Source organism: Ranitomeya variabilis, chromosome 3 (genome assembly GCF_051348905.1).
Source record: "Ranitomeya variabilis isolate aRanVar5 chromosome 3, aRanVar5.hap1, whole genome shotgun sequence".
NCBI classification, from domain to species: domain Eukaryota; kingdom Metazoa; phylum Chordata; class Amphibia; order Anura; family Dendrobatidae; genus Ranitomeya; species Ranitomeya variabilis.
Genome location: NC_135234.1, coordinates 379,743,759 through 379,758,562, shown reverse-complemented (window position 1 = coordinate 379,758,562; position 14,804 = coordinate 379,743,759). Strand labels below are relative to the sequence as shown.

Below are 14,804 nucleotides of genomic sequence, written 5' to 3'. Positions count from 1 at the left end.
GTGGGAAGAGAGTGGCCAAGTGCCAGAATAGGTGCATCTTCCAGATGTGCCTTTTCTGGGGTGGCTGGGGGCAGATGTTTTTAGCCACGGGGGGGCCAATAACCATGGACCCTCTCCTGGCTATTAATATCTGCCCTCAGTCACTGGCTTTACCACTCTGGTGGAGAAAATTGCGCGGGAGCCCACACCAATTTTTTCCACCATGTAACCCTTTATTTTAGCAGCTACAGCGCTGAAATTTTGCACATACACACTACTAACATTAGTAGTGTGGAATATGCCAAAAAAAAAAAGGATATGAAATGTTTACTGTATGAAAACCATGTCTCATATCATGTCGGGTTTAGGCAGGCGAAATGAGAAGCCGGCAATTGAATTACCGGCTTTTCACAGATATCGCGCTGAATGAAATATAAATACAGAATATACACACAGTATATATGTTTTCCCGAACATTTGAGCACATAAATCCATTAGATGTCGGTTTTGCAAGCCTGCGAGAAAATATCGCAGTACGGATGCCATACGGATTACATACGGAGGATGCCATGCGCGAAATACGCTGACACACCTAAGCAACGCATTAACTACGGAAGTCGATTACGGAGACATTTTGGCGTATTGAACGCGTAGTACGGACGTATAATACGTGGCGTATTGTCTTACGCCAAGTGTGACGCCGGCCTAAGACGTAGCAGTATATTCAATGATTGACCATGGTTAACAAATCCCTTGAACACTTTCAATCCTTTTTAATAGAAAGGTGTCTTAGACAAATGAGGTGTATGCTACCAGGACACAAGCAATCCTAAAATATGTATCATTTTCCTAAAGCCTACCAAGGCTTCACAGTGCCTACTGAAGTCAGTGGGCAGACAATATAATGCAGACATACTGGGTCTTTGGGAGCGAGTTGATCTTACCTGAATATTTGCATAAAACCAACAGAACTCCCCCCACCACCATTTGCGGGCCACGTTTTTTTTTTCAATATTCGGTTTACATTTCCGATACATAAATGACTTCAGACAAAGCGCTGATGTATATTTTTATTTCAGCATTCTAGATTGTTGACATACAAAATATAAAAAAAAGCTTTGAAAGCCATATTTCTGTAGATTCATGCAATATGAAACATTAAGCACAGTATGACATGGCTATAGTTTGACAACATAAAAAAGGAGAGGAATTAGAAAGTGGCCATGAAGTGATATTCGTATTAAATCTGCACAATCATTTTAGAAGCCATCTGTGTTTAGTGAATGTCTCTTAAAAATTATGCAAGTTGCAGGTTTCCTCAAGGCTCCAAAGACAAAAGGAGGGAAATACTTCTGTTGGTGTCCACCTTGTCGCACCTAAAGAGAAAGCAAACTTCTATCAGCAGAGGCTATGGAGTGACAATACAATATGGCAAATCACTTACAATTCTTCAGCATAATACAGTGCACAGCATCGTTCCCACTTGCACATTAATTCTGTGAGTGCATCACACTCACACCAATGTTATTCAGAGTCAGTTCTCATCTGGGATTTTTTTTCCTCAGCAGAAATCGTACTGAGAAGAAATATTGCAACATTCTGCAAGTGGCTGTACATCAGACGAGACGCACCAATGCAAGTCAATGGGTGCGAACACAAAAAAACAGGACGGAACATGCAGGGCCGTGGAATTGGAGTTGGGAGCTGGTGTCAAATTGAGGAATCGGAAGTTTGGCTTACCAACTCCACAGCCCTGGGAACATGTACCATCAATAAGCTATTCGATTTTTATGGATACATTACGATTCTGTAGCATAGAACACTGTAAATGTAGAATAATAAATGCGAGAAAAAAAAACAAAACACGTTATATGGATGTCATGTGAAAAAGATTGCATTGTACTCGTCCTATTTTTCTGGATCAACATCAGAGCGATGTTGTATACGCTAGTAGGAGCGAGGCCCAAGTAATCTCCGCAGTCTCTATGGCAACAATTACTAGTTATCTGTATTCCCAGTAATGCATAAAGACTATCATTTTGTATGGAAATTTACAGCAAATGTTTCTAGGGTCATGCATACATATACCCCGTCTTTATCTGATAGATTGTATTCATCGACAGCAATTCCCTGCCACTGACCAGATCCAAACTCTAGGCGCTAATTCTCTTTATTTTACATTTATAAAAATTGACTCTTATCCGCCATAGATGCCCAAACACGCAGTTTGTCCAAGTCAGTAACTTATGAACATATTCCATAGACTGCCCCATGCTATATACTGTATATACTTGAGTATAAGCCGACCCGAGTATAAGCCGACCCCCCTAATTTTGCCACAAAAAAACTGGGAAAACTTAATGACTCGAGTATAAGCCTAGGGTGGAAAATGCAGCAGCTAGCAGCAAATTTCAAAAATAAAAATTGATACCAAAAAAAGTTAAATTAATTGAGATCTCAGTAGGTTACGTGTTTTTGAATATCCATATTGAATCAGGAACCCCATATAATGCTCCATAAAGTTTATGATGGGCCCCATAAGATGCTCTATTAAAATATGCCCCATATAATGCTGCACAAAAGGTTTATGATAGCCCCTTAAGATGCTCCATAGAATATTATGCCACATATAATGCTGCACAAAGGTTGATGGCCCCATAAGATGCTCCATAGATTAAGCCCCATAAATTGCTGCACAAAAGTTGATGGCCCCATAAGATGCTCCATAGAAACGTTTGCCCCATAGCTGGCTGCTGCAATAAAAAAAAAAATAAAAAAAAAAATCACAAACTCACCTCTTGTCCTGAGCAGGCCCCCGGCACTTGCAATATTCACCTGTCGGCGTTCCACCGCTGGGCGCCGCTTTGTCTTCCGCAGTGACTGTTCAGGCAGAGGGCGGCGCACACTAATCACGTCATCGCACCCTCTGACCTGAACGTCACAGGCAGAGGATGCAGAAGAGAGTGGCGCCCAGCAGTGGAAAGCGGACAGGTGAATATCGTGCAGTACTCACCTTCCAATCCCCATTATACTTACCTGCTCCTGGCGCAGTCCCTGGCAGCTTCTCACTTTGTCCATATTCATTACTTCAGTGGTCACGTGGTACCGCTCATTAAACACAGGAAGAAGCTGTGGGCGCCGGAGAAGCAGGAACAGGAGCAGGTAAGTGATTTGACAGCTTCCACTCCCCCCTCCCTGGGACAAAGACTTGAGTATAAGCCGAGAGGGGCACTTTCAGCCCAAAAAAAGGGCGGAAAATCTCGGCTTATACTTGAGTATATACGGTAGTTTGACATCTGCAAAAAATAGAAACACCATCCAGTCGTCTATATCATTAGTACACAAGTTGAACAGCAGTGCACCAAACACTGAACCTTGGGATACACCACAGCCATTCAGAGGAGCAGTCAACCACCACAACTCTGGGCACAGTCTGAACAAGTTTTTGATCTAATCACTAACCTTATTTTTAATCTACGAACCTTTTCGTGTTGTCCACTACACTTCCAATTACTTCTCAATCCCTAGGTTTTCCTTTAGTAAAAACAACATGTATACTCCCCCTTTGGTGCCATTCCAGCAGTGTCTGCACTGGCTCTCCCAGGGCTCGGGTGCCATTTTTACACGATCCCTACAGTCAATCAGCCTTGGCTTCACGTTCCGGTCCTTCAACCGTGTGTATTAATAACCTACTCCCGCCTTCTCCAGGACCCATCACTGTTCTGCCCCTTAGTGACATCACCGCTCTTTGAACTCTGCTGTTACACTGCGCTCTGTATGACCCAGAAGTAGCTATTACAATATAAGCTCATGGAGGGTCAGAGCAAGGCTCTGGTGTACATTGTAAAAGACTTGCAGCTCACGAATAGAGCACTGAAGGAGCCAAGTTCTAGAACCAGCTTCTTAGGGAAATTTGTCTGGCCCAACTTTATATATTAAGAAAAATGTTGATTCTTGGGATTGAGACATCAGATCTCAGATATCAAGGTATTAATTTATTCTACCTTTTATGACCTACATGCCCATATAGACTACTTAGGATGGTTGATCATACTGACAAATGATCTTACAACTGTATGGTTTAGTCCTTTAATGACAAAAGTAGTATTCCAGGGACTACCTTTACGACCCTTATTTTCACCTTGCAGCCCATATGGCTTTCAAAGTATTTTTAAGAATCCTCCACCTACAAATTATTCTGTCATTGGTTCTCACGTGTACCCAACCATTCAGTTGCGGGGTCTAGGCAACAAGTTGTTCTACTATAGAATCTCCTATCACCACCAACTGGCTACGAGCTGGCCTGTTCTCCCTGCTGCATGCAGTGTCCAATAAGGTTGCCATTTCTGAGACTGAGCCCATTGCAGCCTAATCACCCAATTTGGCTATTTTGCTTGAAAGTACAGAAACAGGTGAGCTATCCATTTCTTAGCATACTAACCCAGCTTATTGGGTGCGCATACTGACCCCCACTTCACCCTCCTTGCCCAGCATGAACCATACTTTATCAAGATTGTCAATTGCCCAGTGTTGCAGTTTCCTTCTCTCAATGTCCAATACTAGCTTCCATTGACACATCTGCCACAGTAGTATTCACCCTGGAAGTCATGCTCCAGTTTTGTATACAAAGGGTAGCAAGTGCACTAATTTAAAACTTCAATCCTGCTATCTATTGTGTCCAAAAAAAAAAAAAAAAATACCGTATTTTCCTCTTTGTAAGACGCACTTTTTCCCCCAAATTTGTGGGGGAAATGGGGGTGCGTCTTACAAAGCAGATATACCGCTTACCGTTACAGGCTGGGATGAGGGGGTGTCCGCTGCCACCCACCACCGCTGCTGCTGCCTCCCGCCACTGCTGTTGTCCGCTGCTGCCCCGGGTGATGCTGGAAACTCCGGTGCTGCGGGGGGCTCTGGCGACATTTTGTGAAAGACCAGAGCCCCCCATCCCCCATGCGTTCCTTCCTGTATGACTGACTCCGGGAAAAATGGCCGCCGGAATTTCGGGAGATGAGATTTCAGCGCCGAGATCTCATCTCTCGAGATTCCGGCGGCCATTTTCCCGGAGTCAGTCATACAGGAACACATGGACGAACTGCCGGGGGGCCTCTGGCCTTTCACAATATGTCGGCAGAGCCCCCGCAGCCCAGGAGACAGCCCCGCAGCCCGCCTCATCCCAGCCTGCAGCACAGGAGCCCCCCTGCAGACCACCTCATCCCAGCCTGCAGCACAGGAGCCCCCCTGCAGACCACCTCATCCCAGCCTGCTGCACAGGAGCTCCCCCTGCAGACACCCTCATCCCAGCCTGCTGCACAGGAGCCCCCCTGCAGACACCCTCATCCCAGCCTGCAGCAATGATCCACTCCTGCCTCCAGCAACGACCCTGGTCCACTGCAGCCACAACCCCTGGTAAGTAATAAGACGCATGGATTAGAAGACGCCCCACCAATTTATTAAAAAAGTCTTCCTATTTTTCTCCTCAAAATTTGGGGTGCGTCTTATAAAGCGAAATATAAATAAAAAAAAAAAATACCGGTTTTTACGTACCGGTAATAGGATTTTACAGAGTCCACGACAGCACCCACAACGAGAGAGGGGATCCGCCCACCTTCCGGACAGGAACCTACAGGTTAAAAAGGGGCGGTCCCCCTCGCCCTCCAGTTTGTGTTCCAGAGTACAAGGGATACCGCCAATGAATCAGTACATGAAAACATTATCTTAAACACTACTAAATGCCACCACCTCTATAGAGTGATCTCTAAAGCACACCCTCAAACAGAGTGCAGGAATAAGTAACTAATTACAGGGGGGGGAATGTATGGGTGCTGTCGTGGACTCTGTAAAATCCTATTACCGGTACGTAAAAACCGGTTTTCCTATCGCCACGACAGCACCCACAACGAGAGACTTTCAAAGACTATTAACTGGGAGGGACTACAGCACTAAGCACTGAACGGCCAAATTGTAAGCTAGCGTTAGCTGATAGATCAAGGCGATAGTGTTTATAAAAGGTTGAAGGTGATGACCACGTTGCCGCCTTACATATCATTTCAATAGGGACATCTGCCTTCTCCGCCCAGGATGTAGCCATGGCCCGAGTGGAGTGCGCCCTGATGCCTTCTGGTGGTGTTACTCCCTTGGCTGAATAGGCAAGCCATATAGCTTCTCTAATCCATCTGGCGATAGAGCTCTTCGTGACACCAGAACCCTTTTTCTGATTCTGGAAAGAAATAAACAGAGCCCTACTCTGTCTCCAGCTTTGTGTCCTATCCAGATATTCTAATATTGCCCTCTTAACATCTAGGGAATGATATTTCCTCTCCTCTTCTGAAGCTGGATTTTCATAGAAAGATGGTAAATAAATCTCCTGAGTTCTATGAAATTTAGTTGCTACCTTCGGCAAGTATGCAGGATCAGGCTTTAAGACAATCTTATCCTGGAGAATCATTAGGTAAGGAGGATCTACAGATAGAGCATGTATATCACTGACTCTCCTGGCTGATGTTAATGCTAAGAGTAGTGCTGTTTTCAAAGTTAGGTTCTTTATTGAAATAGAGTCTAGAGGCTCGAAGGGAGGTTCGGTCAATGCGTCAAGCACTAAATTTAGATCCCAAGGGGGAATTCTTACAATATGGATTGGGTTAGAACGCTGACATGCCCTAATAAATCTAGCAACCCATCTATTACCAGCTATATCACTGTTATATAGAGCTCCCAAGGCTGAAACATGAACTCTTAGAGTGTTCACTGCTAAACCTAATTCCCAGCCCTTCTGGAGAAACTCTAAAATAGCTGAAATTGGAGCCTTATCTCCTAACGGTTGCTGATGAAACATAAGAAATTTTTTCCATATCTTTGTATAGATTTTTGTAGTGACCTCCTTCCTGCTTTTTAATAAGGTAGCTATTAAGGCACTAGAGAACCCCCTCTCCCTTAGAAGCTCCCTCTCAAGTTCCAAGCCGTTAAGTGAAGAGTCTCCAAATTTGGATGACGAAATGGACCCTGAGAAAGGAGTTCCGGAACCACTGGCAACACCCAGGGATCGGTCACCGACATTGTTTTTAGGAGAGAAAACCAAGGCCTCCTGGGCCAGAAGGGAGCAATTAAAATTACTCTGGCTCCTTCCTCCCGGATCTTCCTGAGAACTATCGGAAGTAGACACATAGGGGGAAAGGCATACGCCAGCTGGAAGTCCCAACGGACGCGAAGGGAATCCAGTATGAATGGTTGGTCTGCCATCTGTAGTGATGCAAACCTCCTGATTTTTCTGTTCTCTCTGGTAGCAAATAGATCTATTGTTGGTAGACCCCACAGATTGACTATGTGACCGAATATGTGTTGGTCTAAGGCCCATTCTCCCTGACGAAGGGAATGGCGACTGAGGTAGTCCGCCTGTATATTGAACTCTCCTCTTATATGAACTGCCGACAGGGATCGTAGATGATTCTCGGCCAGACTCAATATCTGAGCTGTAGTAATCATCAGGGATCGTGATCTTGTCCCTCCCTGATGATTGATGTAGGACACCACAGTCATATTGTCTGTCTGTATTTGTACATGCGAGTTCCTCAGGGATGGTAGGAAGCAAAGAAGAGCTTGCCTGACTGCAGTAAGCTCTCTTAGGTTTGAGGATCTCTGGGATTCTTGAGTCGACCACCGTCCTTGGGTCAGACTGTCTCCCGTATGGGCTCCCCAACCGAATGGACTGGCATCCGTCGTAACTACGTTGTCCGGAGTGATCTTCCAGAGAACTCCTTCTGACAAATGCGCCAGGTTGAGCCACCATGTCAGATCGTGAAGAGTGGCGGTTGATAGACTGAACTTTTTGCTTAGCGCACCGTGAAGATCTCTTTCTGCTTGAAGAACTTCGTATTGGAGCATCCGGGTATGAGCTTGAGCCCATCTTACTGCTGATATACATGCCGTCAAAGATCCCAGCAGAGACATTGCGTGTCTTAAACTTAAGTTTGGAGCTTTCTTTACGGCCGTGACCCTTTGGATGATCTTCAGCTTCTTGTCTTCTGGTAGGAAGGATGTCTGATTTTCCGAGTTTAGAAGAACTCCTAGGAACACCTGATGTCTTGTGGGTTCCAGTTTTGATTTTTCCCAGTTGACTATCCATCCGAGTGCCTGCAGGGACGATATTATGGCATTTACCCTAGACGTACACTGAGCAATTGAATTTCCAACTATTAAAAAATCGTCTAAATAGGGCACCACAAGGGTTTCTTTTTCCCTAATATGGGCCATTACTTCAGAAACCATCTTAGTAAAAATTCTAGGGGCCATGGACAGGCCAAAGGGCATTGCTAAATATTGGAAGTGTTTAAGCTGATGGTTTACCCATACTGCCATCCTGAGAAATTGCTGGTGATTTCTGTGAACTGGAAGATGGTAGTACGCATCTTTTAGGTCCAAAACCGCCATGTAGCACCTAGGAAACAAAAGCTTAGCTGTAGATTTGATGGATTCCATCTTAAAGGCGCGGTATTGAAGATATTCGTTTAATTTACGCAAATTTATGATAGTCCTAAAGGACCCATCAGGTTTAGAGATTAGGAACAGGGGAGAATAAAAACCCGTCTTTTCCTGATGCTTTGGTACTTCTTCAATAACCCGCTTTGCGAGCAATTGTTGAATCTCTAACTCCAAGGCCTGTTGTTGGGCCTGAGTATCCAGTGATGTAATAATAAAATGATTTGGGGGAGTTCTCAAAAATTCTAATTTTAATCCTGACTCGACTACCCCCATTATCCAGGCACTAGATGTTATCTTTCTCCATTCCGCTGTGAAGAACTTTAGTCTTCCTCCTACTGGTAGACTTGTTCTATCTGTAATTACGTCTACGTCTCGAAAAGGATGGAGGATTTTTATAGTATCCACCTTTTTTCTTGTGTTCCGACGTCTCCCAGTCCCGATTATATCCCTGTTGGTCTGACTGGAATTTCCTGAAGGGTATGCGTCTCCTGAAGGCATTCCTAAAAGTGGGATTAAATATTTTAGGAAATCCCTTTTTCCTGTCTTCTGCCTTTGCAAGGATGTCATCCAGCACTGGGCCGAATAGGTACTCACCCCTACATGGAATGGAGCATAATTTGGCTTTTGCCTGAGCATCACCTTTCCAGGTCTTTAGCCAAAGGGCCCGTCGAGCTGCATTTGAGAGCCCCGCCGATCTTGCAGCCAATTTTAGAGAGTCAATCGATGCGTCTGCTAGATAAGCTGCTCCTTCTCTGACCTGAGACAGGGAGCTTAACAATTTATCTCTGGGTACTTTAGCCTTAAGCTGTTCTTCCATCTGAGTAACCCAGACCATAACCGATCTTGCCATACAGGTGCCTGCTATCGCAGGCTTAAAGGCTCCAGATGATGCTTCCCACACCTTTTTAAGAAGCATGTCCGCCTTCCTGTCTGAAGGATCTTTAAGGAGACCCACATCCTCCAATGGTAGTGACGCTGTTTTTGAGGTAGAGGCAACTGCCGCATCTACTTTTGGGATTTTCAACCACTGGGATAAGGTGTCATCCTCAAAGGGGTACCTTCTTTTTGCGGCCGAAGGTAAAAACCCCTTATCTAGTTTGTCCCATTCCCGTCTGACCAGATCCTTGACAGTATCAACCACTGGGAAAGCTTTGCGACTTTTCTGGCTCAGACCAGCGAACATAATTTCCTGGGTTGTTTTCGGCTCCTTACTGTCTGCCATACCCATAGTTGTACGGACAGCTTTAATCAAAGTCTCCATATTTTCGATAGAAAAGCAAGGCCTTCCTTCCTCATCTGAGGAGGATGGCAATGGACTCTCTGAGCATTCGCCCTCTTGTAACGAAGGGGTGGAGTCAGACTCTATTTCTCCACTGTCTTTTTCACGTCGTCTAGATTTAAGGGATGATTTAATTTCTTCCCTAATAACTTCTCTCAAATCTGATACGCGGAGGGGGGCCTCTTCCTCTAGCGTCTGGCATATACACTTCTGACATAACTTCTTTACATAAGCGTCAGGTAGTGGCTCTGTGCATAATGCGCACTGTTTATGTTTTGTCTTTGAGACCTTTTTGCCCTATAACAAAACATAATATAGAAGACAGCAGTATCAGCAAATGGTTTCAGATATTAACTCACCACGGCTGAAGAACTTTAGAGTACCGGTCTCTGAGGGGGTGAGGTGTGACGTGACGTGCCAGGGTCCTGCTGCCCGCGTGTCACTTCTCCACCATGAGATCTGCTGCTGCTCCTTTCTCCTGATTGTCGGTGTTCGGCGTCTCCTGTGGAAGACATGTTGCCGCACACACTCACCAAGCGCTGCTTCTTTTTAAAAGTCCCGCGCTCCTCCTCCCGGCCTCCTCCGGAAGTCCTCAAATCACTTCCGGGTTATAAGCGCCGACCTGCTCCCGCAGCGTCGCGCGCGTGTGGACGATCCAGGGCGGCGTGCCTTCCCCCAGAAACGCCACGGTCCGGCCCTGCCGTCCCTGCCAGACGAGGGGGGAAGCTGAAAACAGGACTTCCCCCGACGCTGCTTCCGGGCCCCCGACTCTGCCGTTCCCTTCGGACACCGCACAGAGGCTTGGCGGACCCGGGTAAGCGATAACCTGTAGGCTCCCGCCGTCCGGACAGGAACCCAAACTGGAGGGCGAGGGGGACCGCCCCTTTTTAACCTGTAGGTTCCTGTCCGGAAGGTGGGCGGATCCCCTCTCTCGTTGTGGGTGCTGTCGTGGCGATAGGAAAATATATATATATATATATATATATATATATATATATATACATACATATACACACATATATGCACACATACATATACAGCATCGTGATTGCTCGCTAATCCCACACCCTGCACAGTAGCTCCGCCCCCACCCCATCACCATACAATCCCACCCCCCACCTTATCACCGCACATAATCCCGCCCCCCACCACATTACCACATATATTCTCTCCCCCCCACCACATTATGACACACAATCCCGTCCCCACACATTAAATTGTACCTGGTAGAAGTCAAGGAAAGATCTTTGAAAATGACGAAAATGACTATACACTTAATTGTGTTTACAGAGAAATTTTTACTTAATTTATGTTTCGTTATGAAATTTATTTAGATGATGGAATGAATAAAAAACGCACATCTTACTGAATCCAGTTTGTTTTTGATTTTACACTGAATAAAATGTATTTTTAGTATTATTCAGATTTTTAATGATTGTTATTAACTTCATTTTAAATTAAATTACCACCTGCGTAAGCGCTATTAAATGTTGTCATTATTTACTTTAATCACCAGCAGCGTTAGATAGCAATGAGCGTGTCGAGCATTAGCTGGCTGGAAACATCTAGTGTGTGTATGTGTGTAATATATATTTTACACATATATACATATTTAATATTGAACACATACATACACTTTTTCTGGGTACTAACAAGCCTTGAACTCCCTTTTCCAACTCCTGTTTAACTCCTTTGTCTAAGCCTTGTTCAGTAGCTTGTGAACAAATCCTTTGATTTAATTCAAGCAACCGAGAACAATAAACTTATTTAAGCCAGAAGGAGAAAAGAAAAAACCCACATTGAATGAACCTGTGCAGTGTAGTTTTTTTCCATGTGTTTATATTCACCTGTTGAAGCCGCTGGTCAGTTGGGGGGTGGGGTGAGGTGCCAGTTGTAATCAAACTGAGGTTACCAACAAATCAATATATTGTGGCGCAAACCAAGTGGGTCCGCAGATATATTGCTGTGAATTGCAGATGCAGATAGAAGTAGAGCAGGACAGCAAATTAATTAGACAGAGCCAGGTTAAGCTCCGGCCGGCAGCTTTTCCCTGTATGTCTGTGAAAGTCACTTCCCTGAGGAAGAAGGCAGCTCTGCCTTTGAGACATGGTGGTCAGTTTCCTGGCTCTTGTGCTGCCCAGTAGTTAGTGTGATGTCACATGCTCAGGGAGCTTGCTGGTTTTACTTTCACCATCACAGACATCCAGTGAAAAGCTGCCTGCCTGAGCTTAACCTGGCTCTGTCCGATTAAAGGGAACCTATCACCCCGTTTTTTAAAGATTAGATAAAAATAGTGTGAAATAGGGGCAGAGCTGGGCTTTACATTAGTGCCTTTTTGGTGCCTTTACACCCCCGTTAGGCTGCCGAAATACCTTTGTGAAGTGGCCGTTTTGTCCTGTCACTCAAGTTGGTCAGGTCGGATGGGCGTGGTCACAGCGCTGTTTCTCCCCCAGAATCCTGCTCATCATTACGTTGGTGGCGTAGTGGTGTGCGCATGTCCAAAGAGAAGATCCACTGCCCAGGAGATTCAAAACAGCGCGGTCTTCGCTATTCGCCATTTACCGGTGGGCGCGGCCATCTTTCCTGTGGCCGCGCGTGCGCAGATGGAGCTCTCTGCTGCCCGGAGCTTCAGGAAAATGGCCGCGGGATTCCTGTTCAAATTGAACAGGAAGAGGAAGCGAGAGCAGCCACAGCCTGGACTACTTCATGTTCAATTCGTATGAATGTGGGGATTGGATAGTGACACCCTGGGACCACAAGTGCTGACACCACTGGAATGGTACCAGCACAGGAGGGAGTATAAGCTTTATTTTATTGGTGGCCAAATATTTTGATCAAGAATGGGTTGTCCTAGTAGTGGACAACACCCTTTAAATTACTGTCTCATACCCCCGAAACCCTGTATCTCTAAAATTTTAAGGAATAAAATATTTCCTACATCACATTTAATCAATATTAGTTTTGCATGAAATACTTTGCTATATTGCCTCAGTCTGAGCTCTCAAAAACAGAGTTTCAGATATACTTACTGGTAAACTGAACCTTTCACATTTTCAACCACGATCTGTAAAGCAAGATAGAGAAGTCAGATTTGCCAGCTTTAAAGGACAATTCATGTAAATCAACAAAACAAAAAAAAACACCTCCCCCCAAAAAAAATTAAAGTCCCACAACACACAAGCAACAACTATAGGAGCAAGGGGGGTGAGTTTTGGTGGCATTTTTTTTAAATAACTGAGCAGATTATTAAAAAGGTAGCAGATTTAAAGGCTATTGGCATTAAAGGCAACTTGGAAACCTTTTTAGGTCAACTTCTATTAAATGTAAAAAAAAATAGCTACAGTTTTTGATTTACATGGCTTTTAAAGCTTTTTGATATTTTTGTACATAAAGTTCAATCTGCTTTCAGTTTATATGGGTATTAACACGAAATATTTACAACCTGTACACTTTAACCAGCAGCGCCATAGTCAAGAGTTTGATACAATCGCCTTCTTAGGCAGTTTCCCAGTTACAATGCACAGGACGTTTGTTTTGATACATTCACGTGCGGAGAGCAGTATTAGGGAATTCTGTTACCTGGTTTGCGAAGCATGATTTACACATCCTGAGTCTCTTGCAGGATTTTTCTTTTCTTTAAAAAGGTTAAGGAACCTTGGCATTTGTACGATGTCCACAGCCCATGGGAACTGTCCAGTCTTTTTTCCGTTAGACTACAAATACAAGTTTATTTTGTCTCTCTATCATTTTGTGTGTATGTACAAGGCTTGCACCATGCACCCAAACATCAACCCTGCCATAGGAATTAGCACTCCTTGGAAGGATAGAACGGACCTCAAAAAACGGGAAAACCATTTATATGTAAAACCTTCAAAAATAAGTTCATTACAACTAAGTATTGTTTTGTATATTTTCATTACAACTAAGTATTGTTTTGTATATTTTACTAAAAGCTGATTAATGGAAAGTGACATTCCTTAAAGGGGACCAGTCACTAAATCTAAGAGGTATTCCAGTAGCCATAAGTTATGGACCCACCATGGGAATTCATTCTAATTGAAAATACAGCACCTTTCTACATCCATGGCAACAAGGATACAAAGAGCTGAGTACAGAGATTGACTCACTGATATAGTCAACTGCTCTTGCCAGGGCTTGCAGCAAGGGTCAGCATTGACAAACGGGGGAGTCCAGGCAGTGGGACCACACTCAGCCAAAATGTATCACCTTTCCAGTGCATAGGCAAGTTATGGAGACCACAATACCCCTTCAAGAGCAGCATTTTACAAGTGTCTCTGGGGCCAGATATCAACACTATGTAGTTTTTATATCAAGAGTAAGAATACAAAAAGAAAAAAAATTATGGCCTTTTTCTACTCAAGAGTTACAGTACTGTATAAGGCATGTGGTTTAGCAGTCGAACACAGCGCTTTTCATATGGAAAAATGCCATTTTCTGGTGATATCTGGTACCACAGACCATGTACCGCTACATATAGTATGCAGCCAACAACTAGAACAGTTATGGATAGTGACATCCATTTTAAGTCTGGTATTTTTACATTTTAACTGTCCACCAGCAACAATTAGTCAAATTTTATAGTTTCAAGACTAAATGGCAAAAAAACTTATAATATAGGATTTTAATTTTTATGTGCAAAGTATGAGAAGTCATGGGTCTCTTTCTAGATAAGGGGAGCCTGTTTGACAGCAGTATCCATCTTTTTAGGTTTAAACATTATTACCACCGGGATCCAGTCTTTTTTAAGTCACTAAAACTAAGAACAAGGTCAGTTTATTGTAACGCAATACATATTTCCACAGAATCATTTAGTCTCTAAGAAGATCTAAAAGAGGAGATTAAGAACCATGTGTTATAGAAAGCACAATAAAGGTTTTTTGCAAAACTACTAAAGCCATATGCCCGATTAGGTTATATATTCAATGTTGTATCCAGATCTCACATGCACCAGCAGCTTTGTTTGTGGTCAGTCATGCACAGCACTTTGCCCATCTTATGTACATTAACAAAAAGGGTTTCAAGTTTAATACATTGTCTACCGAGGCCATCA

General features: G+C 44.0%; 2 protein-coding genes across 3 annotated transcripts in view; both read right to left on the bottom strand.

The window, feature by feature from the left end:
• Nucleotides 1-1,035: 1,035 nt before the first annotated feature.
• KHDRBS1 (KH RNA binding domain containing, signal transduction associated 1) overlaps nt 1,036-14,804 on the bottom strand; it is a 42,004-nt gene continuing 28,235 nt past the window's right edge. For both annotated transcript variants that reach the window (XR_013223880.1, XR_013223881.1), the window contains exons 10-11: nt 12,763-12,797; nt 1,036-1,355 (exon numbers count right to left, since the gene is read on the bottom strand). The gene's annotated coding sequence lies outside the window, so the exon portion shown is untranslated. The remainder of the gene's footprint in view (nt 1,356-12,762; nt 12,798-14,804) is intronic.
• On the bottom strand, nt 5,792-8,772 carry LOC143816067 (uncharacterized). The gene is made up of 2 exons (XM_077296021.1): nt 8,320-8,772; nt 5,792-8,106 (listed from the first exon to the last, which is right to left on the bottom strand). The coding sequence occupies exons 1-2, from the start codon at nt 8,321-8,323 to the stop codon at nt 5,897-5,899; spliced, it is 2,214 nt and encodes a 737-aa protein (XP_077152136.1). The 5' UTR covers nt 8,324-8,772; the 3' UTR covers nt 5,792-5,896.